This window comes from Orcinus orca, chromosome 3, assembly GCF_937001465.1.
Source record: "Orcinus orca chromosome 3, mOrcOrc1.1, whole genome shotgun sequence".
In the NCBI taxonomy this organism is placed as follows: domain Eukaryota; kingdom Metazoa; phylum Chordata; class Mammalia; order Artiodactyla; family Delphinidae; genus Orcinus; species Orcinus orca.
Window position 1 is genome coordinate 54,825,730 of NC_064561.1, and position 24,995 is coordinate 54,850,724.

General features: G+C 49.9%; 2 protein-coding genes across 5 annotated transcripts in view; one reads left to right on the forward strand and one right to left on the reverse strand.

Annotated features, from left to right (window-relative positions):
• FAXDC2 (fatty acid hydroxylase domain containing 2) overlaps positions 1 to 9,533 on the forward strand; it is a 30,589-nt gene extending 21,056 nt beyond the window's left edge. The window contains exons 6-9 of the mRNA XM_004280996.3: positions 1,763 to 1,968; positions 2,460 to 2,565; positions 2,965 to 3,131; positions 3,915 to 9,533. Coding sequence (XP_004281044.1) covers positions 1,763 to 1,968; positions 2,460 to 2,565; positions 2,965 to 3,131; positions 3,915 to 4,071 — 636 coding nt within the window. The 3' untranslated portion in view covers positions 4,072 to 9,533. The remainder of the gene's footprint in view (positions 1 to 1,762; positions 1,969 to 2,459; positions 2,566 to 2,964; positions 3,132 to 3,914) is intronic.
• LARP1 (La ribonucleoprotein 1, translational regulator) overlaps positions 6,865 to 24,995 on the reverse strand; it is a 57,442-nt gene continuing 39,311 nt past the window's right edge. For 2 of the 4 annotated variants that reach the window (XM_033407929.2, XM_033407927.2), the window contains 11 exons: positions 22,420 to 22,594; positions 22,148 to 22,317; positions 19,579 to 19,971; positions 18,670 to 18,859; positions 18,342 to 18,547; positions 17,773 to 17,879; positions 16,754 to 16,905; positions 14,354 to 14,498; positions 12,323 to 12,432; positions 12,024 to 12,151; positions 6,865 to 10,501 (listed from right to left, as the gene is read on the reverse strand). In XM_033407929.2, coding sequence (XP_033263820.1) covers positions 10,292 to 10,501; positions 12,024 to 12,151; positions 12,323 to 12,432; positions 14,354 to 14,498; positions 16,754 to 16,905; positions 17,773 to 17,879; positions 18,342 to 18,547; positions 18,670 to 18,859; positions 19,579 to 19,971; positions 22,148 to 22,317; positions 22,420 to 22,594 — 1,986 coding nt within the window. In that variant the 3' untranslated portion in view covers positions 6,865 to 10,291. The remainder of the gene's footprint in view (positions 10,502 to 12,023; positions 12,152 to 12,322; positions 12,433 to 14,353; positions 14,499 to 16,753; positions 16,906 to 17,772; positions 17,880 to 18,341; positions 18,548 to 18,669; positions 18,860 to 19,578; positions 19,972 to 22,147; positions 22,318 to 22,419; positions 22,595 to 24,995) is intronic. The other 2 variants (XM_033407930.2, XM_033407928.2) reach the window with 1 other exon arrangement.

Sequence of the window (24,995 nt, forward strand, 5' to 3'; positions counted from 1 at the left end):
AGGAGAATTGCTGCTCTCCCAGCCCCCAAAGCCTTTGATACCCACAGCCTCCCCAGTCTCAGCTGGGGAGCCTTTCAGTCCAGAGGCCTTGGAGTCACCCCTGACGACCGTCTTCCCCTCATACACCACATCCAATCTATCAGGAAACCCTATTGGCGCAATTTCCAAATGGATACAGGATCCAGCCCTTTCCCACCACCTCCATCGCCACCATCCTCTTAAATGGGTACTTTAGCACTTCTAGTCTTCCCGTTTGTATTCTTGGTCTCCTACTGTCTATTCCCAGCACAGCAGCCAGAGTAACCCTGTAAGATCCTGTCACTTCTCCGCTCACAACCTTGGGATGACCCTCGCTTCTCTTGGAATAAAAGCCAAGGTCCTCAAAGTGGCCTACGGGGCCCTGTACGCACTGGCTCCTCCCTGCCTCTCTGACCTCCCCTCCCACTTCTCCCCACCTCACACCTCACTCTTCTCCAGTCAAGTACGCCAGGAGTGTGGCCTATCGTGGAGCCTTTTCACCAGCTCTTCCCTTTGCCAGAAGACACTTCCCCCAGATACCTGTTTCCCTCATCTTTGTTCAAATCTCACCATCTCAATGAAGCCTACCCTGACCGTTCTACTTAAAACAATAAGAGTACAAACTCAGTGAGGGCAGGAATCTTTTTGTTCACTGCTTCCTCCCCAGCACATAGAACACTGCCTGACACATAGAGGGTGCTCGATATCAGCTGAGTGAATAATCGCATGTCACACCCACCTCCTGGTCAAGGCTGCTAGAAGAGGTGTATGGCTTCCTCTGTGCTGCTCTCAGACCAAGGCTGCCCAGACCTGGCTTCACCACGGGATGAATTCTGGTCCATCAATACATGCAGGACATGGAAAAGGCAGAGGAACAGGCAGGCCTGAAGTATGAGGACCACGCTGAACCCGGCCGCACCTAGGAGCAGAAACCCTCCAGCTTGCAGACAGTTCTCAGGAGGGAATCCCCTTTGAGAATGCCAAACCAGTTCATCGGGACCAGCAAGTGACCTGTGGAGATGGGGCTATTCCCAGGAGCTCCAGGGCTCTGACAAAGGGAAGGGTCAGGGGTCACTGGTTCCCAAGGAAACGCTGGCTGTAGTCTTGAGGCTCGAAGGGATGAGCACGTAAGGCCAGCTCTCCACAGCGCTCTGGGGAGAATGCTCAGGCAGCCCCTCATCCTGACAGCCCCACCCTGAAAACCAGCAAGACCTGCTCACAGCAAGCGGGACAAGAGGCCAGATAGCAGCTCCCTGGCTCCCACCCAGGGAGGCTGGACCACACGAGGAGGCAGGCGACCCTGATCTCTGCACCTGGTCCTGGTCAAGGCTCTCTGGACGAGCAGGGACCAAAAGGCTGAAGAAGGAATGAAGCTGGGAGCCTTCTCCAAGCACCCTGGAGGCTCCCCAAGATGCCTGTCGGGAGTCCGTGGGGTTGGGCCTGGCCAGAGAAATGGGGAGGACGGTGGTGGAAGCTGCAGAAGCAGGAAGGAGCAGGCAGCTTCAGGCAGAAACTAAGGCCGGGGGAGGGGAGTTTCCAAAGGCAGGGCATTACCAGGCGGTTCCATCCCTGGGCCGGGCAGCACTCAGGGGTTGCTGGCTACAGGCAGACATCACTCCTAGCATCCAGCCCCGAGCGAGGGCCTCCCGAGAGCTGCTCACAGAGGAGCCTGGTTCCTAGAAGGGAAAGACCTACTTCCCACACTCTCATCCACCTCCTTTCTTCCTTCTCCCCCCCCGGGCAGGTGGACCCCATGAAACTACGCCAGTCTATCCACACGGTTCTCTTCAACCAGTTTGTGATCTCTTTCCCCATGATGGTCTGGCTCTATCCCATCCTCAAGTTGGGGGGCGACCCCTGCCGCCGAGAGCTACCCACCTTCCACTGGTTCCTCCTGGAGCTGGCAGTCTTCACGCTGACTGAGGAAGTGCTGTTCTACTATGCACACCGGTGAGCGCTTTCCTTCCTGAGCACAGCCAGCTCCTCACTCTCCCAGGTTCACCCACCAACGGGGGTGAAACCTGGCCTCCTCGGAGTTGTAGGGGTGCGACCAACAGCACCTGGCACCAAGAGCCTCCCGCTAACTAGCTAACACGAAGACAACTCTTCGCTCCACCACTGACGATGTGCGACCACCGACGAGGGTCCGGGATCTCCGTTCATGTGTGTGGCAGGGCAGTTTCCCATTCATCCCCTTGATTGAATCCTTTCTGGCCATCCTCCCTATTTTACAGCTCATACAACTGAGGTAGAGAGAGGCAACGTCACCAGAAGAACTCACAAGGCAGGGCTGTCGGAGCACCAATCCAGTGTGTTTTCACTGGATGTGAAACTTTGCTCCGTGGATATAACCCCAGTTCCTACCTTTGGTTTCTCGTGTTCTGGTGGGGCAGGGGGAGAGGGAGGTTGGCCGATTTATCAACTGTTAACTCTCTTCCCAGCCTCCTTCACCACCCAAAACTCTACAAGAAAATCCACAAGAAACACCACGAGTGGACAGCTCCCATTGGTGTGATCTCCCTCTACGCACATCCTATCGAGCATGTGGTGAGTAGAGCTCGGCTCCCCCAGAGGAAAGGGCAGCGGGCGCCAACCCCCTTCCCTAAGGTAGTCTCCTGCACAGAGCGGGATCACACTGGCTCTTTCTTCTGCCCATTCAACAGCTACCATTTGTTGTTGGCATATGCCGGGCGATGCTAGATGCCCAACATAAGTTATCTCATTTAATCCTCCCAACAACTGTGTAAATCCTCATTTTGCTAATGAGGAAGTTGAGGTTCAAACAGTTAATAACTTGTCCTAAGTTTCATGTCTGAAGGAGTCCAGCAAATCAAGTCCAGAAACTCATTCGGCTTCCCCAGATCTGGGTCAAGAAGTCTTCCCGGACACCCACCTGCGTCCCCTCCATCCCCTTGGGCCCCTCTTCGAACAGCCCTCTCCTTGCAGGTCTCCAACATGCTGCCGGCGATGGTGGGTCCCATCGTCATGGGATCCCACTTGTCCTCCATCACCATTTGGTTTTCTTTGGTCCTCATCATCACCATCATCTCCCACTGTGGCTACCACCTACCCTTCTTGCCTTCACCTGAATTCCATGACTACCACCATCTCAAGTAAGGCAACCCTCCCCACTGTGGGTCTCTGGGCAGTAGCCCCCACGTTGACTCCTAGAGCTCCTGACAGCAGACACCGGTGTCTCAGTTCAAATGCGGGTCTAGTGGAGAGCGAGGTCTGCAGGTGGGGACAAAGGTGACCATCCTGGGACCCAGATCACCTTGCCATTCTCTTTCTGTCTGATATTGGATCTTCCTGCCACTATGGGTCTTTAACCTGCATTTAGGTCCTGGACCCTTTGAGGATCTAGTGTAAGCCATGGGCACTACCAGGAAGATGCATACATGCATAGAATTCCCGTAGGCAATTCAACAGAAGCTGTCTGTGCACGCTCTGAAAGCCTCCAGGCTCGTCGGTGTGGCCTAGGAAACTCCTGCACCAGAATCACCTGAGATGCTTTCCTCAAATGCAGCCTCTTGGGTTCCACTCCAAATACACTGAATCAAAGCATCTGGGGGAGCAGGCCTTGGCATCTGCATTTAGTTGTGTTCCAGGGGATTCTGATGGAGGTGGTCCCAGAACCTACCTGAACAAGCTGGCTTTGCCCCAGGTTCTGAGTTGTGTGCGTCGAAATCACAGAGAGCTTTCCAAAGGAAGAGCATAGCTTTTCAGTCTGGAATGGCCCCAGGAATATGTGCACCACCGCCTGGGTTAACCGGAAGCAGGTGGGCAGCATGGTGGGGATGGGTGTGGGATAGGAGGGCTCAGAAATGTGTGCGAGGCTGGCACAGGTGAAATGAACGTGAGCTCGCCCGCCTACAGCACCCTTCTCTCTCCTCCAGGTTCAACCAGTGCTATGGGGTCCTGGGGGTGCTGGACCACCTCCACGGGACTGACACTGTGTTTAAGCAGACCAAGGCCTACGAGAGACACATGATCCTGCTGGGCTTCACCCCGCTCTCCGAGAGCATCCCTGATCCCCCGAAGAAGATGGACTAAGACACGGCCCGAGTGCCATCCTAGCCGTGCCCTCTGCACGGTCTGCTAAGGTGGCCTGAGGCCTCCTGGTCGCACCTACCAACTCGCTCCTTCAGCCACGCACTCTGATGACAAACCACGAGGGCAGGGGGGAGGTCAGCCTCCTGGAAAAGCAGGCCCAAGGAGGGGACCAGGGCTCCCCCAACTACCCCTATCATCCCAAAGGGGACCAGGGATTGGCGTAACGAAAAAATATAGCTCCTTGGAATGGAGACCAGTCAGAGGGAAGAAGCCACTTTGACAGGGCTCCTGGGGGGTCCCCCTGGTCCTCTGCTGTGGAAGGGGAGAGGGACACCAGATGACTCCTTGGTAGCCCTGCCAAGACAGAGAATGACAAAGGTGGCAGGAGGCCGTGTGGCTCCAGCCATAGCTCCTCCTGATGCCAAGGGGTGGGAGAACCAGAAGATACTGCTTTGCCCCTTCCTGTCCCCAAAAGCCTCTCTCATTCTGTACTCAGGCCAGGGCCAGGACACCCTGGCAACGGTTCTGGGATCAAGTCCCCACTGCTTCCCAACACACACACGCGCACACACACGCACGCGCACACACACGCACACGCACAGACACACAGCGTGATAAAGACCCCACTTCAACTCTGCCCCACTGCAATTGGACATCACCCCTCTCTGAAAATACCAATCACAGGAGCTCCTCCTGTGATTACAACTGAGATACCAAAAAGAGGCGCAGACCAAATCTCAATACCTTCAGCCACAGGCGGAAACCAAGGGCCAAACCCTGTGGCCCCGCTCAGCTGGGGCCCCCTTTTAGCCACAGAGGGTAGGGTCGGAGTTGCTGACCTTTGGGGACACCCAACTGAGGCCCCTAATTAGGCTCTCTGAGGCAGGACCGAAGGAGCTAGAACCCTCTTCCTCCACTAAAGCAAGAAATACACGGCCGAACAGCAGGTAAAATCCTTATTTCCCCCTCAAATGATGAACCAGTTGTTTCAGCACCATTTTTACAGGATGACTTTAGCAGTAATGCCTTTTCCAATGAGACCTTATTGTCTACGACAAAACCACAGAGCTGCCCAGGTGGAAGCAGTCTCCACCCTGGGTTCGCTCAGCTGCTTCTGACATTGCCAGGAACCCTGTGGCTCCCAGTATCAACGTGAAGACACTCTGATTTGTAAGGCCACCATTATAGTTTCCAAAGTCTGATATTCTCCTGAACATTCAGTTCTCCTCTGTCCAGAAAACCACCCGCTGTAGTTTTATAAAATACTTTAACATCTGATAGGGCCACATCTCCAGGCAGAGCTATCAAAGAGGACGACCTCCTGCCACGGGCCCTATCTCCCCAGAGGACCTGCCCAAGAGGCCGACCAGGCGCTTAGCAGGCAGCGTCCTCCTCGGGCCTGGGTGGGCCCAGCCCCCTCCCTGGGACCGCATGCCCTTCGCTTGAGCACAGCTCCTGGTGCACCAGTGCTGGACGTGCTCATAGCTGCCGACCTGCACCCACAACCTGTCCTACGAATAAACAAACAGTTGGAAAACAGTCCCTCTTCAGTGCACTGAGCGAGGGTCGGGAATGAGGAGTGTGGAGGACGAGGAAGAATGGCGGTCTCTCCTTTTAACATCTGTAGACCTGGAGGTACTGCTGGGGCGCAGAGGGGCGAGGGGCCTCGTTCTCTCACCCTTTTTCTTAGGCAGGTCGCTGGGCCTGGCCCCGACACTGGTTACCAAATAGCCTCAAGGAAAGGTCGAGGTCTCAACACTGGCAGCAGAGAATGTGCATGTGAATGGAGAAAGGATGGAAAACAAACCGGTCTCCTCTGCAGTGAATACTTGGGTTTCTGTCTCCCTACGCGAGTCGTTCCGGCATCACGACCACACGGTGTCTGTGCGCCACAGCAGCACAAGGAAACACTCTGTGGCTTCTTTCAGAGTATTCCCAGCAAGCCGTGGAAGGAATGAATGTCTTCCTCTTCCCAGAGCGGCCCGCAGAAGCCCTGCCCACTGTCTCCTAGCCTCACCTTTGGCCCCTGCGGGCCATCGGTGCTCTTAAAGTTCCTGTTCACCTGACACAAGGTGGAATTGTCTGGAAAACCATTTCAGATGGGACGCTCAAGTGCCAGGCCCAGGAGACAAACAGCTGTCAGGGAATGAGTAAACAAGGCTCATGTTCAGTTTTGTAATGACACCCCAAGGCCAGGCCGGCATTCAGACTGCTGGTGCCTGGCCTCACGGGCCAGGGAGAGGTACCAGCAGCTCAGGGGCCGGTCCCGGTGGGAGCGCTCATCCTTCCTTCCCCGGCGTCAATCCTCAGGGCTCCGTGGCCGACCTGGATTCCACAGGGCCAGAGTGTTGGTCCCTCCTTTATACCCCGCAGGGAAGTCTGTCCAGTGAGGAGTCACAGCAACTTGTATCTTCCTGGCTGTGCCCTGACACCATGCCAAGCCACAGCCAGTGCCTGAAGTCCTCGAATTCCAGCTGCTGGAATGGTGTCGCTCTGGTCTGTGGCACTGCCTACAGCTGCCCCATCTCACTTGAGACACGAGGCGGACATGAATTCGAGGCTGGCAGAAGCTCTCCGTATCTCCGAGGAAACACCTGGAAGCACTAGCAGCCGTAGAAGCTGTGTCGGAGCCCCTGCCCTGGGCAGACTCCCCGACAGCACAGTGGCAGAGCCCCGCAGAGGTTTCCTGTGCACATCCCGAGCGCAGGCTCCTCTGCATCTGCGGTCGGAAGGAGAACCAGGCTCCACCCCACACCCCCAACAGCTGCACCCCTCATGGGAGACCAGCCAGGCTTTTGCCTTTTCAACTTTTTATTTTTATACATTTTTTTGTATTAAAAAGAAAAGCATAATTACCACAAATTACAAACGACTAAAGCAGGACTAGAATAATGAATGAATCACTTCAGCCTGGAAAGCAGATACTCTCAATAATATTAATGTTATAATACAAGCTCATTCAAGTATTTTACATTTTTTTGTCCTTGTAAGTGTGATATCCTAGCACATGGTAAAGATAATGTACTATGAGCATAAGGTGGAACCTTCTCCGCAAAGCCGGTGACAAGTTTTCCTCTCCAGTCAGAAATGGGCTGTATGCTCTTATCTTCTCTGCCTCTGCTATCAACACGGCTGAAGGAGAGGGTGGGGCTGGGGCACATCCCGGGCCCTGCGCACACAGGAGAGACCTGGGGCCCCCGCTCAGGAGGCACCAGGCGATTCAGACCGCTCTACCCAGGCTTCTGGCAAAAAACCACCACCCTCCCTATAAGCTAGTTGTCCTTCTTGCCCCTCCTTCCCACTGCCAGGGCTTTCTGAGCAACTTTCTTTTCAAAAACCAATCATCAGGAAAGGGAAAAAAAGAGCTACAATAGAACAAAACAAAAACATAACAACTTTGACACGGGGGGCTCTGCACCTGGATCTGAGCCCAAGGGGTCCAGGCTGGGGCAGGGTCGGGCAGCCCCTCTCTCCTGGTAGTGCCTTTACTCCCAGATTCAGGAGAGCACGAGAGAAACCTGCCCCTTAGCAGGGCCGAGGTACACAGACCTTCTGATGTTTGGTGCCCAAAGGCTGTGTTGGCATGGACCAATCTTGGAAGGGAACAGGATGAACAGAAGGATTTGGGCAGGCTGTTGCTTTGTGTCTCCGATCTTGGATCCCCATGGAGGATGGTGCTTGTCACAGATACATCGGTCCTAAATTCAAGTGTCTTCAGAAAGTGAAGATGTAAACTACTCTTTGCAACATTAACTCCGAACATGTTACAAAAAAAAAAAAAAGGAAAGAAAAAAAGGAAGAAAAAAGCCCCCCCAACCCCAGCCTGTGTTGAGATGACGTCCTCACCTCCCCACCCAAAAGGGGCTTCCTCTTTGTGGGGTGTCTGTGGGGAGGATCAGGGAGAGGATGGCAGCCCCCTGGCCTGGGAGTAAACTCTAGATAAGAACAGCCTTTCCCCATACTCCCAAGGCTTCCTTGTGCCCCCAAACCCAGCAGAGGACAAACACTGAGGTTTCTGTGGTGCTGGATACAGTACAGGGCCGAGCAACCCAAAGGAAAGAAAGAGGCAATGAAGGGAAGGAGGAGGGCGTCCAGTGTCTGGCACATTGTGGGGCAGGCACCAGATTGGGCAGGGAGAGGCCTCAAACCCCACTGTCAGAGCAGAGACCAGACACTCATCCTTGGCTTTCGAGACAACCGGCTCACAGGAACTAAGATGGGCTTCCCCATACTAACTGCTGGGAGGCCAGAGATGGGGGAGGGCACAGGCCAAAGCAATGAGGTGCCCAAGACATAGGGCAAGCCCTAGCCAGCCTGAGATACTGTCTCCGACTCCCAGCTTTAGGGCCCGACAGAGGAAGCAGTTGACAAGGGCCAAGAGGCGTGAGCACATGACCACCACCACCCTGTGGTGAGCGTGTTGGCATACCCGCACCCAGCCCCGTTTGTGAGGGTCAGTTTTGGGTCACCCTCCCTAGCTCTGGATGCCAGGAGACTCCAGCCATTCCACTGTCATTCACAGCCCAAGTCAAGCAGTCAGTGGCTGGAGAAGTCAGGTATACTCTATGTCCACATATACCTTCCTGCCACAGGGCTTCTCCAACTGGCAGGACCCCCCCCCCCCACCCTCAAAGCCTCCTCAATCTCTCGTTCCCAGGCGGGGTCAACTGGAGGGTGGGCAGAGATGGCTTGCAGAGGGGGCGGGGCGCAAGATGGGGATACCCACCCGGCCCAAGGGAGGAGAACGGCATCTCTCTCCACCTTTTAAGAGACAAAGCCTCCTCGAGGTCTCAGAGATCTATCAAGGGAACGCAAGAAAGGTTTCCAAGCCTCAGCTGCCAAGTGTTCACCTTTCCCCTCTGAGGTGGGGGAGACAGTCAAGCCGAGGACGAGTGTGTCCCAGATCCAGGCCAACGCTGTCCTCCAACAGTCTGAAGCAAACTTGGCCTTGGCGTTCCAAGGGTAGGATGAAGGGTGTCACGGCAGGACGGGCCCTGGCGTGAGGCAACAGCAAGCAGAGCAAGGACACGACAGTGGCAGCAGTGTACAGACACGGGACGTCAGCTTCAAATGATGCAACAGCGGAGATATTCTGGGCACGGCTCTGATCTGAGCCGCCCCCAACTCTCTTGCCTACAGGCAGGAGGCACTGTACATGCAACTCAATCCAGAGACAGATTCTAGTCAATCCAGCCCAGGCACATCCAGAGAAGGTGGGAGCTCTTCGAGTTGACTCCACCGAGGAAAACAGGCATTTGGGTATTTCAGATTCCCACTCCACAATAAGGCAACTTTTAAAAAAATACTATTTCCAAGAACAAAACAAGAAAATTCCAAGGGTAGGGGAAAGACATCACTTTCTGTGGATTAGGTGGGGGTTTTCTGATGGTTTTTTTTGGTCTTTTATGGTCGATTTTGTCTTTTTTTTTTTTTTTTCTTTTCCATTTTCCCAAGGATGGAAAGGTCAGAGAAAAATAAAATAAATCATCTTTCAATAGTCTCTTCTGGTACGAGCAGCGTCTCTCTGGGCTGGGGAGTAAGAGGCATGGGGGGAGGGGAGTGGAGAGAGGCCGAAACCTTCCCCACCCCCACTTCTAGATCCTTTGGTTTCCTTCTCCCGGAAGATGGCAGGAGGGCGTGGTAGGGACAGCAGGGAGAGAACAAGGTGATGGCAAGCCCCAGATGATCAAGGGGCTGGTGCTCGTGGGGCCCAGGGACGCTGCCAGAGCGTTCTGTGAAACAGTGCTGGGCAATGGGGCCCACAGGGCCTTTCTGTGGGCTGCATAGTTGGCTGGCGGGGGAGCAGGACGCAGCTGTGGATGGGGACCAGGGTTGCGGCCTACCAGCCGCGGGCAGGGCTGCAGAGTGATTTTGGTAATCCAGACGAACTATCAATAATTTAAAACTTGATATATATATATGTATATATATATATATATAAAAAAAATTTCCCCCCTTACCCTCCCCCCCCCCAGAAGAAGCTAGGATGTGAAGAAGAGCCATGGAGAGAGAAGAGGGAAGGGGTGTGTGGAGGCTCCTGCCCAGGGGCGCCTCTGATAGCCCAAATGGTGTACACGCTGCTACTCAGCACAAAGGCCCATCCTAACGACTACAGGCCTGTCCCTTCTCTGTCCCCTCTCCTGGGACTGGGCACCCCCACAGACTCTCACCTACCCCCTCCATCCCTTCTCCCCACAAAACCCCAGGGCTAAAGGGTTTTTCACTTTCCCAAAGTCTGTGCGTCTGAGTGCTGGCTTGTCCATTTAGCGTCTTCTCGGATGGGCTGGCCGGTAGCTGGTGTGGGGGGTTGGCCGACCACGGCGGAGGGCCTGCCGGAAGACTGGGAGGGGCACCGCCTCCTGCCCTCGCCGCTGCCACCTCCTGCTGCCACTGGGTGTCGCTTGTGGTTGCCCTCCTCACCCATGGGGGGCTGCAACAGAGGAGGGAGTCAGAGGTGATGAGGGAGCACTACTACCCACACCCCCTTCCTTGCCAGAGCTGTCTAGAGACCCCCTAACTTCCTACCTCCCAGTGTAGATGATGAATAGGTTTATGACCCTAAAAGCTAGTCACCCGTTTCATTAAGCACATCTCTATGCCAAGAGGCCAAGCCTTGTGCTGGTTTATGCACATTCACTCCGGTGCTCTACACCACCCTTTGATGTAGACATGAGCATCTGATTTCACAGATGAGGACAGCGAAGCATAGAAAAATAATTTGCCAAGGGTCCCAGAGCTTTTAACTGGTAAAGACAAAATCTGGACCAGGCCCATCGACCTCTGAAGCCCAGGCCTTTATCCATACAAGTTTCTGCTCCCCTTCTGAGAAGAGGTCACTGCTCAGGAGATGGTACATGGAACGTGGCATGCAATATGCTGCAATGCCTCCGCTCAGAAGGCCCAGATGCTCCTGGGGACCGCCTCACGCCCCTCAAGGCCCTAAAAAGGACACTGATCTTGAGAGTCAGACCGGGATCCAGTCTAGCCTCACCACTGCCAAAGATCCTGTAATAACCCCGAGGACACTTCCTTCCCTTTCTGGGAGCCAAGAGTGGAGCCCTTCTTGCTCTACTCCCAATAGGTCTTCCTATTCTCTGCCCATGTACTCCCCGCTGCAGGCCCAGAAAGGAGGAAGACCTTAAGGATGGAAGACAACGGACTCATCTTTTTGTCAGGACACCTGAGCAGCGCTGCCACTATCTCACTGGCTGGCCATGGGCTCCAGTTCATCCACTGCTATAGTGATGATAACGGTAACCCTGCTTGCTTCATATTATAAAGGTTAAACGAGGTCAGTGTAAGTGCCTAGCGCTATCAGTGTCAATTTTTAAATAAATGTGAGGACTATTATTTACTTCTATTTGCCCTTTTGCTAAAAGGTTTCAAGGGAATAAGATGACTGGCATATCCCTACTACATTATAATCTCTCTGAAGGAAAAAGTTTTACTTATCTCCGGAGTCCCTGAAGCACCTAGCACGGAAGAGGAACCAGCAGTAATAACTTTGACCCACCACTAGATGTCACTGTCGAGTCACTGCTCCAAGAAGATGAAGTGGGCGGAGCAGGGAAGAATCGGACATATTTTATAAACTTCTGGGGTTAGAACTGACCTCCCCCAGAAAGACATTTACCTTGGGTACTCATCCTGATCACCTCTAACTAGGGCACAGCAGCAAGGAGGGTTAGAGATAATAGGGAAAGAACATTATGATGGTTTAGCCACATCCACCATGGGAAAGGGAGGAAGGAGCAACCATACACCCTCCCATTAGCCTTCACTGCCCAACTTCTCACACCCTCGGTTTAACAAAGAAACTGAGGCCCAAATGCGGGCAGGAAGGGTCCCTGAGCTAGTGGCACAGCTGGGATCAAAATCCAGGTATCCTGATGTCTGGTCCAGTTTTCTTTCTAGGACAATCAGGGTGGGAAAGAGGAGAGACATCCACTCACATCCACTCGGAAGTCTTCAAGACGTCGGAATTTGCCGAGGTATTCTTGAAGTTTGGGGTCAATGTCCAAATTTTTGGCTTTGGAATATTTCAAGAAGGCCCAGAACTTCTCCAGCCCATACAGCTGACCTGCAGGGAAAGAGGAGAAAGAGGTAGAGAGAGACTTGGTTCTGCGAAGTTGAGAATTGAGAGGCTCAGGAGAGGGAGGTATGACATGATACAGACAAGCCCAGGCAGAGCTAGGGGCCGAGAAGACTGAGATGACCAGGGCTCGCAGAGCCCCAACTCTTTGACTCTTACCAGCTTCATAGTCCTTCACGGTTTCCTCCTGAAAGTCCTTAAATATGTCCAGCCGGAACTTCTTTTCCAGGCCATAACTGTAGTATCGAAAAAGGCACTCCAAACCATATCTGTAGAAGAACACAAGCCAGTGAAATTGGGACAGTTTCTTTATCTGTAAGACAGGAAATGCACCTGGATGATAGATGAACTATGAAACAGTTTAAACACATGGATTATTGAGAAAATGGTAAGCATACTTTGAGAAGGCTAACATTTAATGCTAGTCTAAATGAGTCCAGCATTAAATGTTTGCCAAGGGTCAGCAAACTGAGGCCGAACGAACGACAGCATCCTGCCCACACCCATTTGCCTATGAAATATCACTGGGTGCTTTCTGCTACAAGAGCAGAGTATTTGAAACAGAGACTTAATGTCCCACAAAGCCCAAGATATTTGTTGTCTGTCCCTTATGCAAAGTTTGTCAAGCACTGGCATGAACTCTCTGCAAAGCCATTTGACCATGCTAATTAGTAGGTTTCTTCATTTATCTCAGAAATTTCAATTCTAGGAACATACACCAGGGAAATGACCAAAAATGTAGACTAAGATTGTATAGATGTACAAAATTGTTCATAGCAGCATTATTTTGAAAAATTTAAATGTCTCAGAGAAGCAATTAAGAAAAATCATGGTAACTTAGTACAAAAGAATAATATAATCTATTAAAAATTATAATGGGGCTTCCCTGGTGGCGCAGTGGTTGAGAGTCTGCCTGCCGATGCAGGGGACATGGGTTCGTGCCCCGGTCCGGGAAGATCCCACATGCCGCGGAGCAGCTGGGCCCGTGAGCCATGGCCGCTGAGCCTGCCCGTCCGGAGCCTGTGCTCCGCAACGGGAGAGGCCACAACAGTGAGAGGCCCGCGTACCGGGGGGGAAAAAAAAAAAAAAAAATTATAATGTAAATATACTACTGACAGATGTTTACAATATATTATAAAGTAGAAAAAACACATTTCAAACTGCTATATGTAGAATAAACCCACTGTTGTAAAGAAATATGTAAAATGTATATCTATATATGCACACATAAAGTCTGGAAGGGCAAAGACTACATATACATATTAAATATTATTGACACTGGTTATTTTTGGGAATTGGGATTTTCAAATGATCTTGTCTCATGTAACAACTTCTGTAAGAAGGCAAAAAGGTTAAGTATTTTAACAACATGGAAAAGTGCTCATGCTTATAAATGATAAATAAGACATAAAAAGGCATTCCTTGCATGACCTAAATGATAAATAAGACATAAAAAGGCATTCCTTGCATGACCTAAATATACATAATATGGCAGAACATTAACACTGGCTGTCTCTGTACTGAAGGACATTTTCCCCCAGCTTCTTTAAACATTTCTGTCCTTTTCAAATTGCTTACAGAGAAAACATTTTACTTGGGAGAAAAAGTATCCCTTCAAAGGTTTTTGGGTTTTTTTTTGAATAGCAAAATGTTGAAAGCAACCGAAGTATCTATTAATAGGAGACTAGTTAAATAAATTATGGTACATCTATACAGTGTAAGACCATACAAGCTATAAAAAAAGAACAAGAAAGTCATTTATAAATGGATACAGAATGACCTCTAAAATATAGCCTTAAGTGAAAAAGTGAGGTGCAAAATAATATCTAATGGAGGCCATCTCTTGTGTAAACAAAAGAGGTGTGTGGGGAGACTCCCTAGGTCTGTTCTTGCTTACATAAGCAAAGTATTCTCAGAAAGGACTCACAAGAGTCTAACAATACTGGCTGCCTGTGGGGAAGGGAACTAGACGGCTGTAAAACTGGGATAAGGAGACTCCTCACTCGCTACATAACCTTCCGACTTCTTTGAATTTTGAATGTATTACTCATTCGAAGTAATAATTTTTTACAAAGTACATGAAATATATATACAATAGATTTCCAATTACAGTTCTGGAAGTAGACCCAACGGAGAACCCTCACCACGCCCCCAAGCCCCAGCCAGAGCCTTCACCCCAATCCCACTCACCTGTAGCCTTCTTTGGCATCCTCCAGAGCCAGCTGCTTGAACTCCTCATACATCTTTTTGTTGAAGTGATCTCGGAGGAAGAAGGACCAGAAGCGGAAGAGAGTGTTCATCTCCTGAGACTGGCCAATGCCCAAGCGTTTCCGCTCTGATTGAGGAGGAAGGAGGAAAGATGTGTTTTAGAGCCAGGCTGCCTGTGCTTCAGGGGACAAATGATCCTGGGGCTCAAAGACATCGGTCTTTTCTCCTCCCAACTCCCTTCCTCATCACCTGCCCCCTTAAGTGTTTGGGGAAGTGTTTATTGAGGACTAACTACCCTGCGTCAGGCTCTGCTGCTGGGCACTGGGCCTGAGCACCCCCAGAAGTAGGTGGCATCAGCTTCAGAACCAGGTCATCCTGGTCTAGCTCTCCACCTCAAAGGTTACTGCTCTCAGTGTAGTTATATAACAAGGAAAAGCATGAACAAATAATTTGTGTACTCCAACAAATTATATTCTTCACTATATCATCAGTACCGATTATTTCAGCAGTCCTACAATGTTAACGAGTAAAAATGGTACCATTAAAAAATATATGTAAAACACCCAAGAAACAAAAGGAAAAAACGGAAAAATCTAATATCACTAAAAAATTAAGAACCTTTGTTCTTAAAAGGACATGATCAACAAGGTGAAAAGACAACCCACAGAATGGGAAAAACTATTCGCTAATTATGTTATCTGATAAGGAGCTTGTACTTAGAATATATAAAGAATCATTACAACTTAATAATAAAGACAAACAATCCAGATAAAAAGTAGACAAAGGATCTGAACAGACATTTCTCCAAAGAAGACATTTCTTACAAATAGCCAATAGCACATGAAAAAATGCTCAACATTATTAGCTATCAAAACCGTATCAAATCAAATCAAAACCATAAAAAGATATCACTGCATACCCACTAGGATGGCTATACTCAAAAAGATAGACTATAACAAGTTTTGGGAGGATGTGGAGAAATCAGAACCCTCATACACTGCTGTTAAGAATATAAAATAGTGCTGCCACTCTGGAAATCAGTCTTGCAGTTCTTCAAAAGGTTACACAGAGTTACACTATGATATGACCCAGGAATCCCACCTCTTCCACTCAAGATAAATGAAAACCTATGTCCACACAAAAACATGTACAGGAATGTTCAAAGCAGCATTACTCATGATAGACAAAAAGCAGAAACCCAAAATGTCCATTGATTGATGAATGGATAGACAAAATGTGGTACATCCACAGTGGAACGTTGTTTGATAATAAAAAGGAATGAAGTTCTGATACATGGTACAACATATAATGAACCTTGAAATTATTATGCTAAGGGAAAGAAGCCAGTCACAAAGGACTACATATTGTATGATTCCATGTATATGAAAAGTCTAGAACAGGCAAATCCATAAAGACAGAGAGCAGAGTGGTGGTTGCACAGGCCTGGGAGGAGGTGGGGAGGTGGGGGGGTGGGGAGTGACTAGTAAGGGGCACAGGGTTTACTTCTAAGGTAATGAAAATGTTCTAAAACGGATTCTAGTGATGGACGCACAACTCCTAAATATACTAAAAGCCACTGGCTGCACTGTACACTTTAAATGGATGAACTGTATGGTAATGTAAATTGTATCTCCATAAATTACACACACACACACACACACACACACACACACACACACACACACACACACACGAAGAGGGAAGTAAGGTAGATGAACCAAGCATTTAGCAGCCTTGTTTTGCTGAATAAAAGGGGATTGAGTGACTTAACTCCAAGTGAGCATTCAGATCGACTCTGAGCATCTTTAGAAACAACCTGACAGAAACCTACAGTTAAAAGCTATCTCCTCTGTGATGAAAGGTAACAGGTGAGAGCGTCTAGAGAGGCTCTCTCCTTGCAGTCTCATCTAGAGCAGGGGTCAGCCATCTCTTTTTCTGTGAGAGGCTGGAGAGTAAGTATTTTAGGCTTTGCAGGTCACATATGGTCTCTGTCATAAATTCTCTCCCTCCCCACTCAAAAATGTGAAAAACTGTTAGCTCCAGGGCTGTACAAAGATAGGCTGCTGGCTGGATTTGGTCCACAGGCCGTCACTGTTCTAGAGAATATATGCTGTCTCATACACACCCTTTTGTGACACTGGTGGTCTTGCCAGACCCAGGAAAATTCTTGGTATTTTTTGTATCAGTAGAGAAAGATCAAGGAACAGGAATGTTCTAAGCACCAGATTCTTTTTGCCTCCTGTATTCCAAAACTACCTGGCTATTATGTCCTATCACTTCTTGCTCTGAGGTTAGAGAAAATAGTCACCTGCTCCACCAGCCCTTACACTGGATCTAAGTAGTGGTCCAGGAAGCTCAGTCCTCTCCCTCTGTGCTTCTTACCGTTAAGGCAGCGCCTACGATACTTGTGGTAGACGTGTTGTGTGAAGCCGTTTTCCTTGAGCAGCTCGTGGGAAGGATGCTGGAACTTGGGCAGCGATTGAGGGGTACAGCCATAGCTGCCAACCGCAGGCGTGCCTTCTGAGGGGCTGGAGCTATAGAGACCATGAAACAGACAGTGTCACCAGGTTCCTCAGACCTGCCAGCCATCAAATAGGAGGGGCCTCTCTGGTCTCTTCCAGCAGCCAAGATCCAGCCTCTCACAGTGCAACAAACAAAGAGGCCCAGGTACTGTGCTAGGCCCGTAACTTATCATATATATCCATGGGTCTCACTCTTTGTACCGACCTTTGGATGCTCTTTTAACAAAGAGGTCACTGGGGCTCACAGAGACTGGGAGTCTTGCCCTGGGTCACAGAGCTAATATTTAACTTCCCAGATCTGTACAGTGCCCAAACCTGAGCTTTTAGCCATTTACTTATCCCGTGTTAACATTTGACTTTCCTTAATGAGCTGTAATGGGTTAACCCAAACGTATTTTTCTTAAAACCATGCCTATCTTTGCAGGGAGTAGACTGCACAGGTCAGTGGCTCCCAAATCTTGCTTTGGAACTGAGAACACGGGGGTAGTTTTCCTGAGAAAAAATAAAAAGGAATCTGGGCCCTACTCCCTGAAGCTCAGTCAGGAGATCTAGGGTGGGGTCCAGGAATCTGTATCTTTATTCAACTCCCTAGCTGTCGTGAGGGAGGCAGCAGACACCCACTTTGGAAATCAACTGAGCTGTCCTGCTGAGAGAACGCCGTGTGGCCGCCACACTTCAGAAGGCAGCCTCCCTCCTCCTGGGGTCTGGATTAAGCTCTCTAGACTCTGCTCCCGTTTTTTGGATTTGGATGAGGGCACCTTCCTTAAATTTTCTTTAATTTGCAGACCAAAGACTTTCTCTCTTCTTGGTCCCATCAATGTCACGGCTCTGCTGCCCGCCCTGCAGTCAGCCTGACCTCCCTTCCCCACTGTCCCATACCTTATGGAAGCAGTCCGGGGCCTGTGCTCGCGGGAATCCATCACCCAGCCCACGTGACTCTCCAAGGGTGGGTTCGAGCTGTGTCTGGTCTTCCTTTTCCGAGGCATCTGCAAAGGTCAGTCCGGGACTCGTTACTAATTGTACTCATCCAACACTGAGGAGCATCAAGCATTTGTAGGACTAAGATTCCCTCCTAGGTGTGAGTTATCTCACAATTTATAAAGCATTTTCATGTCTATTTTCACATGATGTCCACAGCTGTAAGCTAGGAGCTGACACGCCTACTTCACAGATGAGGAGATCGAGGCTTGCTGGTGACATGATCTGCTCAAGGACCCACACCTGGTCAGTCCTCCTTAGGCCTTACCATGGCTACATGCGGCCACCACTCCCACGCCCAGTCCTTCTTGCAGATGTGTCACTCAATCCTGGTGGGCCCACCAGCCTAAGAATACGGAGCAGGTGGGGGACGTGCCACTTTCTTGGCTCAAGGCAAGAGAGAGAAGCAGAGCCCTGGAATGCAGTGAAGTGAGCCCAAGACTCTTAGCAGCTCAGCAGGAACGCCTCACCTTAGCATCTAGCGTCCGACCTTCCTTCACCACTGGATAAAACCGTGACGTCTGGCTTGAGTCTTTGAGCTGCGGTGTCCGGGGAGTGCGAGGGGTCCTGGCGTTGCGATAGTTTGGCGACTCTGGGACAGTGGTTGGTAGAGAGCGGGCAATGGTGGAGGGCTCGGGGGCACCAAACAGCTTGTTGGCCAGGGCGTCAGTGGGAACTGCAGAGGCAGAGTGGGGACAGTAAGCAGAGGTAGGCCTGTGAATGCCTGTCCCTGTAAGGCCCCGTCGGACGGCTCCAGACCCTCCCACCCAGGCCAGGGTGGCAGGTGTCACCTCTCACCTTGCTGGAAGCGAGGTGGTCCAGGAGGGACCTCTTGGTTGGGATCCACAGGGGGCTCAGGGGTTAGTGTGTCAAACTGCTCCCGACTGATCATGTTGACTTTCTTGAAGTTCTCGACTTCTTGCTGCAGAGGATACGAGATTGGGGTGGGGCAGCGGGGGAGGGATGCTGGTAAGAAGACTGCCCTAGCCTGTTTAGGGATCAAGACATGCAAGAAGCTGAAGAGGGCAGCTCCTGCGACCACATACATGGAATTCTGGTCCCCAGGCTCTCAGCTGCCCCGTCACTATGCCTCAACCCCAGGTACCCAGGCATGGGTGTGCTAACCCAGAATGGGGGAGTACTTGCCCAGCCCTCTCTGCAGCAGCACTGAGGTCAGGACTCCGGTTCCCCAGGAACGTGCTGTAGACTCCCCCACCCCGATTCTCTTCGGGCAATTCTCTCCTCATCTCCACCAAACACACTACTACTCACAACAGAGGCTCACCAAAGGCCAACCGACCCCCACACATACCCACTCTGTAAACACCTACTATACCAGTTTTGACTGTTCCCAGGTAGCAGTGATTTTTTAAAAGACCTATCTTTCCTCCACATTTCACCCTCAAAGCAAGTTCCTCAAAAGGCTTTTAAACTTTTATATATGCCTAACAGAAATGACGATCCAAGTCTTATCCTATTCCTCACCAAAGTGGCTAGCCAACTTAAGACATTAAACACGGACGCTCAAGAAGCAGAGTGACCAGCTCTTACACTGGCACAGTCCACCGTTCACGTCGAGCATCACCCCCTTTTGTTAGAGGAGGATGCTGAGGCTCTGTGCCCAAGGTCACACGGCTCGTCAGCCTTCCCCTTCCACACGTTACAGGCACCCCAGGCCCCACCACCACTGCTAGGCCCAAGACTCACCTTGATCTGGGAATACTCGGGTTCAAACTTCTCAGTCCACAGGTCCTGCTCGTAGTAGAAGAGCCCATCGTTAATGACCTTGGCCAGCTCAGCGCTCATCTTGGCACGCGAGGTGTGGTTGCCTGTGCGGTCCCCCCCCGGGTGCCGGCGCATGTAAGGTGGCGTCTGGGTGACAATGAGGATCTTGTTGACATCCCGGTCATCAATCTCATAGTCAGAGTCCTCATCAGACCAGGCGGTAAAGGTGTTCTTCCGCCCATCCATCTGCTCCATTTCCTCATCAAACAGGAAATCCAGTTCCTCTTGCTCGTCTTGATCCTTGGACATCAGCTGCTGAGAGGGCAGCTGCTGAGGCAGAGTAGTCGGGTGGAGGAACCGGGGCTCCTCTGACTTCTAACATGGGGGCAGACCAAGGAGAAAGGGAATCACCAGGGAATCACCTTATACCAGGCCCTGTCGCTGTGCCCTGGGAGAAGCCCTGACCCCTCAACATGGGACTGTTACAACTGCGGCCCTGATAATGCCAGCAAGTCACAGCTGTCAGCCTCGGAGTCAGCCTCATGGAAAAAGGATGTCCCGTACGAGTCCAGGCTTCTCCGCTCACAGCTCACATCACAGTCATTGATAAACACTGAGATAACAACTTCCCTGCACGTAGGAACTGCACTCTCATTTACCTCCACAGCACCTGGCCTGAGAGTGGGTACAAGTTCAACAGGCTGATTCATCCATTTGTCCATCCCCAACACCTCCCAATAAACTGGAAGCTTCATCAGGCACGAACCACAGCTGCCTTGCCTTCCATCCTTTCCAGTACTTAGACTGGGATCTAGCAACAGCACATGTTCAACTACTTGATAAATGGGCAAGTACCCACTGGTACCAGGCCCTGTATGAAGACGCTAAAAGCAGAAAAAGAACAAGACTAGGTCCTTGAATTTATGGAGCTCTCAGTTTAGTGGGAGAAGAAGTCAACCAACCAACCAACTGCAGTGTGTTATGGTGAGGACTATAAATAGGCCTCGTGGAGCACATAGGGAGTAGCACTTAACCAGCTGGGGGTGGGAGTGGGGACAGTCGGGGAAGGCTTCCCAGAAGAAGTGACTATGAAAGGACGCGCATAAGTAAGCCAGATGAAGGCAGGGACAGAGACAGTGAGAGGCAAAAAGAAAACAAACAAAAACACAGCATGTCCCAAAGGCAAGAGAAAACAAGACTGTTTTCAGCCAAAACAAAGTATTCCAGAGTGCTGATAGGCTGAATTTACCTGAAATTTTGGAAGTAAAGCATCTGTCTACCCCATAGTATATATCTAAACGTCAATTCCCTGCTGTGCAAAGCGCTTTCTGTATAAACTCTAACCCTATTCTCATTTGGAAGGTTCACGATAGGTCAGGTGGGAGTGGGGGCTCGAATTCTGGAATGGGGGCTAAGCACGGGTCCACCTTTCCAAAGCCTTTGCAGTCTGCAGCACTGAACTGAACTCTGTCAGGTCCTTGTGCACTTACTACCCTACCCTCTCCTCATGACTCCAGCCTAACCTCTGACACTTTCTGAAAGACCGCAGCCAGAACAGGCTAGGAAGTCGGGGTATAAACAGGAAGGGAGGAAGAAGGAGTTGAGGGGGGTGGTCACAATGGAAAAGGGAGCACAGAATTCCATAAACCCAAAGTCCAAGGTCACCTCTGAGGCCTCCTCACAAGCCCCAGACCAAGAAGGTCTCCAAAGAAGGGATGGCAATGGGCAGGTGAATGGAGCAAAAGTCTGCTCCTGAAAAAGGGGCAGTAATTTTAGTTTGAGATTGAAACACTTCTCTAACAGGGGACTAAATGTGAGCTATTCATATATTGCTTTACTATTTCTAGAGCAGTCTAATCCCTCCTTACTTCCATCCGAAAACGGAGAAAATGAAGCCTTGAGATATTAAAGAAGCTTCCCAAGGTCAGCAGCCAGCAATGACAGGAGACCTGTGTTCTAGTCTAGACTCTGTCCAGACTGTGTGTCTGCTCCCCATCCCTTCCCTCTTCAGAAGGTCTGAGGGGCTTATATATGGGACAGTGAGGACAAATTCAGGGGGAAGGCACTAAAAATGCAGCCCCAGGGATTTAGATGGGGTCAAAAGAACAGCCAAGGGACTTCCCTGGCAGCCCAGTGGTTAAGACTCCGCTTTGCCACTGCAGGGAGCATGTGTTCAATCCCTGGTCGGGGAACTAAGATCCCGCATGCCACATGGAGTGGCCAAAACCAAAAAGAACAGGCATGTGTTAAGAAACACTTAATACTTAATGAGACACTGCTGCCAGAGGCTGCATCATCTCCTCCTGTGAAAAATGCCATTCAGGATCTCACGGAGCTAAGGTTGTCCTGAGGGGTGATCCCCACTGGAAATGGAAACAGGCCATATCAGCCTTCCTGCAGTCACTGGTGACCTCCAGCTCGCATTACAACCCTGAGCCACCCAGCTTGCCTGCCAGCCTCTACAAGCCCAGAGCTCTGTGCCTTTGCAACACCCCTCCCCACACTCCAGGCCAGGACCCTAGAACTCAGGTGCGTGGCAGGCCTCACTCACCTTGGGTCGTGCTGGGGAGGGCCGAGGTCTTTTCTTCACTTCAATCCAGTTCTCAGAATCCAGGTCAGGGAGGCTGGCAGACAGGCCCTTGGGCAGGGTCTTTAGGTTGCTGACCTCCTCTGTTTTAGTTGGCACTGGTGTGACAGCACGGGGAGAGCCAGGCGCCGACTCTAAAGGGTGGAAAGGGGAGATCCTCATCCCTCCAGCCCTCCTCCTGATGGCCAGAGGACAAGGGCAACAGGGAGGCATCCACATGCCAGCAGGGTACCTACCTGTCTCCTTCTGATAGTGCTGGCGGGGCACAAACTCTGGGCAGTTGAGAAGCTGGGAGAAATCAGTCTGGGAATAATCCACTATTGGGGGACCAGGAAGAGGCCATTTCTCTGGCTCCTCCCTTCGGCGGACTTTTTCATCAACGATCTCCACCACCTTGCTGTCCTTTAGGGCCTGCAGGGGAGAAAGAGGGAGAAGATGCAGAGGAAAGACATGGACGGACTGAGATCTTGGAAGCTGGTAGATGACTGAGCCCCATGAGCTCAGGGATAAGTCCAGTGCTGGCAGGAGTATAAGAAAACTGGTACCATCTTCCACGACCAGCGGACGGGTGAGATGTTCAAACTTGTAGGAGGGTACCAACATGAAAAACACACCTGCCCTTTGACCCTGCCATTCTACTTCCAGGAATCAGCCCCAGAGAAATACTTGCACAAACAGGTGACAACATAAGATCTGGATACAAGGCCATTCACAGCAACACTGTCTGCAAAAGGAAAAAACTGGAAACTACCTACGCTTGCCACCACATAAGCAATTTAAACCAATTATGGCACATCCATTCAATGGAACACTATTCAGGCTTTAAAATCAGCTTCAAATGTGCTGAGGTGGTAAGAGTCACAAAAAAGCAGGTGTAGGTCAGTGAGTTTAAGATCCCATTGGGGGACTTCCCTGGCAGTCCAGTGGTTAAGACTTCACCTTCCAGGGACTTCCCTGGTGGCGCAGTGGGTAAGACTCCACACTCCCAAAGCAGGGTGCCCAGGTTCAATCCCTCGTCGGGGAACTAGATCCCACATGCATGTTGCAACTTAAAGAGTTCACATGCCACAACCAAGGAGCCCATCTGCCTCAACTAAGGAGCCTGCCTGTCGCAACTAAGACCCAGCGCCACCAAATTAATTAATTAAAACGAAAAAAAGACTTTGACTTCCAATGCAGGGGGTGAGGGTTTGATCCCTGGTGGGGGAGCTAAGATCCCAAATGCCTTGAGGACAAAAAACCAGAACATAAAGCAGAAGCAGTACTGTAACAAATTAAATAAAGACTTAAAAAAAACCCAAAAAGATCCCATTGGTGTTTGAATTTTTTGGTGTTTGAATTTTTAAGTAAAAACATACAAATGCACACAAATTTTTCTAGGATTCACAGGTAAAGTGCTACAGGTGTTTATCTCTGGGAAAAAGGGTGAAAAATGGAGGGGGGAGAAGAGTTTCCTTTTAAAAATCTTTTAGGGGCTTCCCTGGTGGTGCAGTGGTTAAGAATCTGCCTGCCAGAGCAGGGAACACAGGTTCCAGCCCTGGTCCGGGAAGATCCCACATACCACAGAGCAGCTAAGCCCGTGCGCCACAACGACTGAGCCTGCGCTCTAGAGCCCGCGAGCCACTACTGAAGCCTGTGCGCCTACAGCCTGTGCTCCGCAACAAGAGAAGCCACCGCAACGAGAAGCCCGCGCACCGCAACTAAGAGTAGCCCCCGCTCACCGCGACTAGAGAAAGCCCGCGCGCACAGCAACAAAGACCCAATGCAGTCAAAAATAAATAAAATAAAATAAATGAATTTATTAAAAATTAAAAAAAATAAAAATCTTTAAAATGGAAGAGGAAAACATTTTAACATGTGACAACATACTGTGTTGGTGAGGCTGAGGAAGAGGCACTCTCATATACTGCTGGTGAGAATGCAAAAGGCACACCCACTAGAAAGGGAATCAGGTAACAGCTAGCAAAATTACATATGCATTTGCCTTTCAGTTCAACCATCCCACTTCTAGAAATCTACACCAAAGACACGGGCTAAAACATGAAAAGATTATATATATATATATATGCACCTGTAAATAAGAATGAGAGTACCTTTCTTCTACTACTACTACTACACGGTCAGCTCCCAGATATATTAAGAGAAAGCAAAAAAAGCGTGAAGAAATACATGTGCTATGTTACCGTTCATCTAAGAAAGGGGAAGTATATAATACCCACAGAGGCATTTACTTAATTTTTTTAATAGAAAGATTCAAGAAAGGTTGCTTATAGTAAAAGAAAGGGAAAAAGGTGTAAATAAGAAAATTTTAAGTCGGGCTTCTATGAACATACCATCTGACTTTGGAACCACATAAATGTTTTCTATAAATGTAAAACAAACATGAAGACGTAAGAAAGCAATCCCCAAAACGTGAAAGCAAAGCGAAGCTAATGAAACTAATATATATTAAGTTAAAGAAACAACCACAAAAAAATTATTTCAAGTTGAAAATAGTCACTGACTGTATAAATAGGAAAAAAAACTTTTTAGGAGTAGGAGAGGTACTATAAGTATAATGTGTATAAACTGTAGAGTAAAACAAATGAATAGTTATGGTGATGTTGTTAGGAATTAGGATTTTTGGCATGGGAGAAAGTAGTAGTTACAGATTAAAGATACTTGGGGTTATGTGTATGGACCCTATAGAAATTTTAATAGAAATTATCAGTACAATCTCATGATGTATTTTCTTAAAACAAACAAACAAAAAGCTCTAGAAACATCGACCAATCAAGTAGCAATAAACACCGCTACAACTCAAACTGTGTTA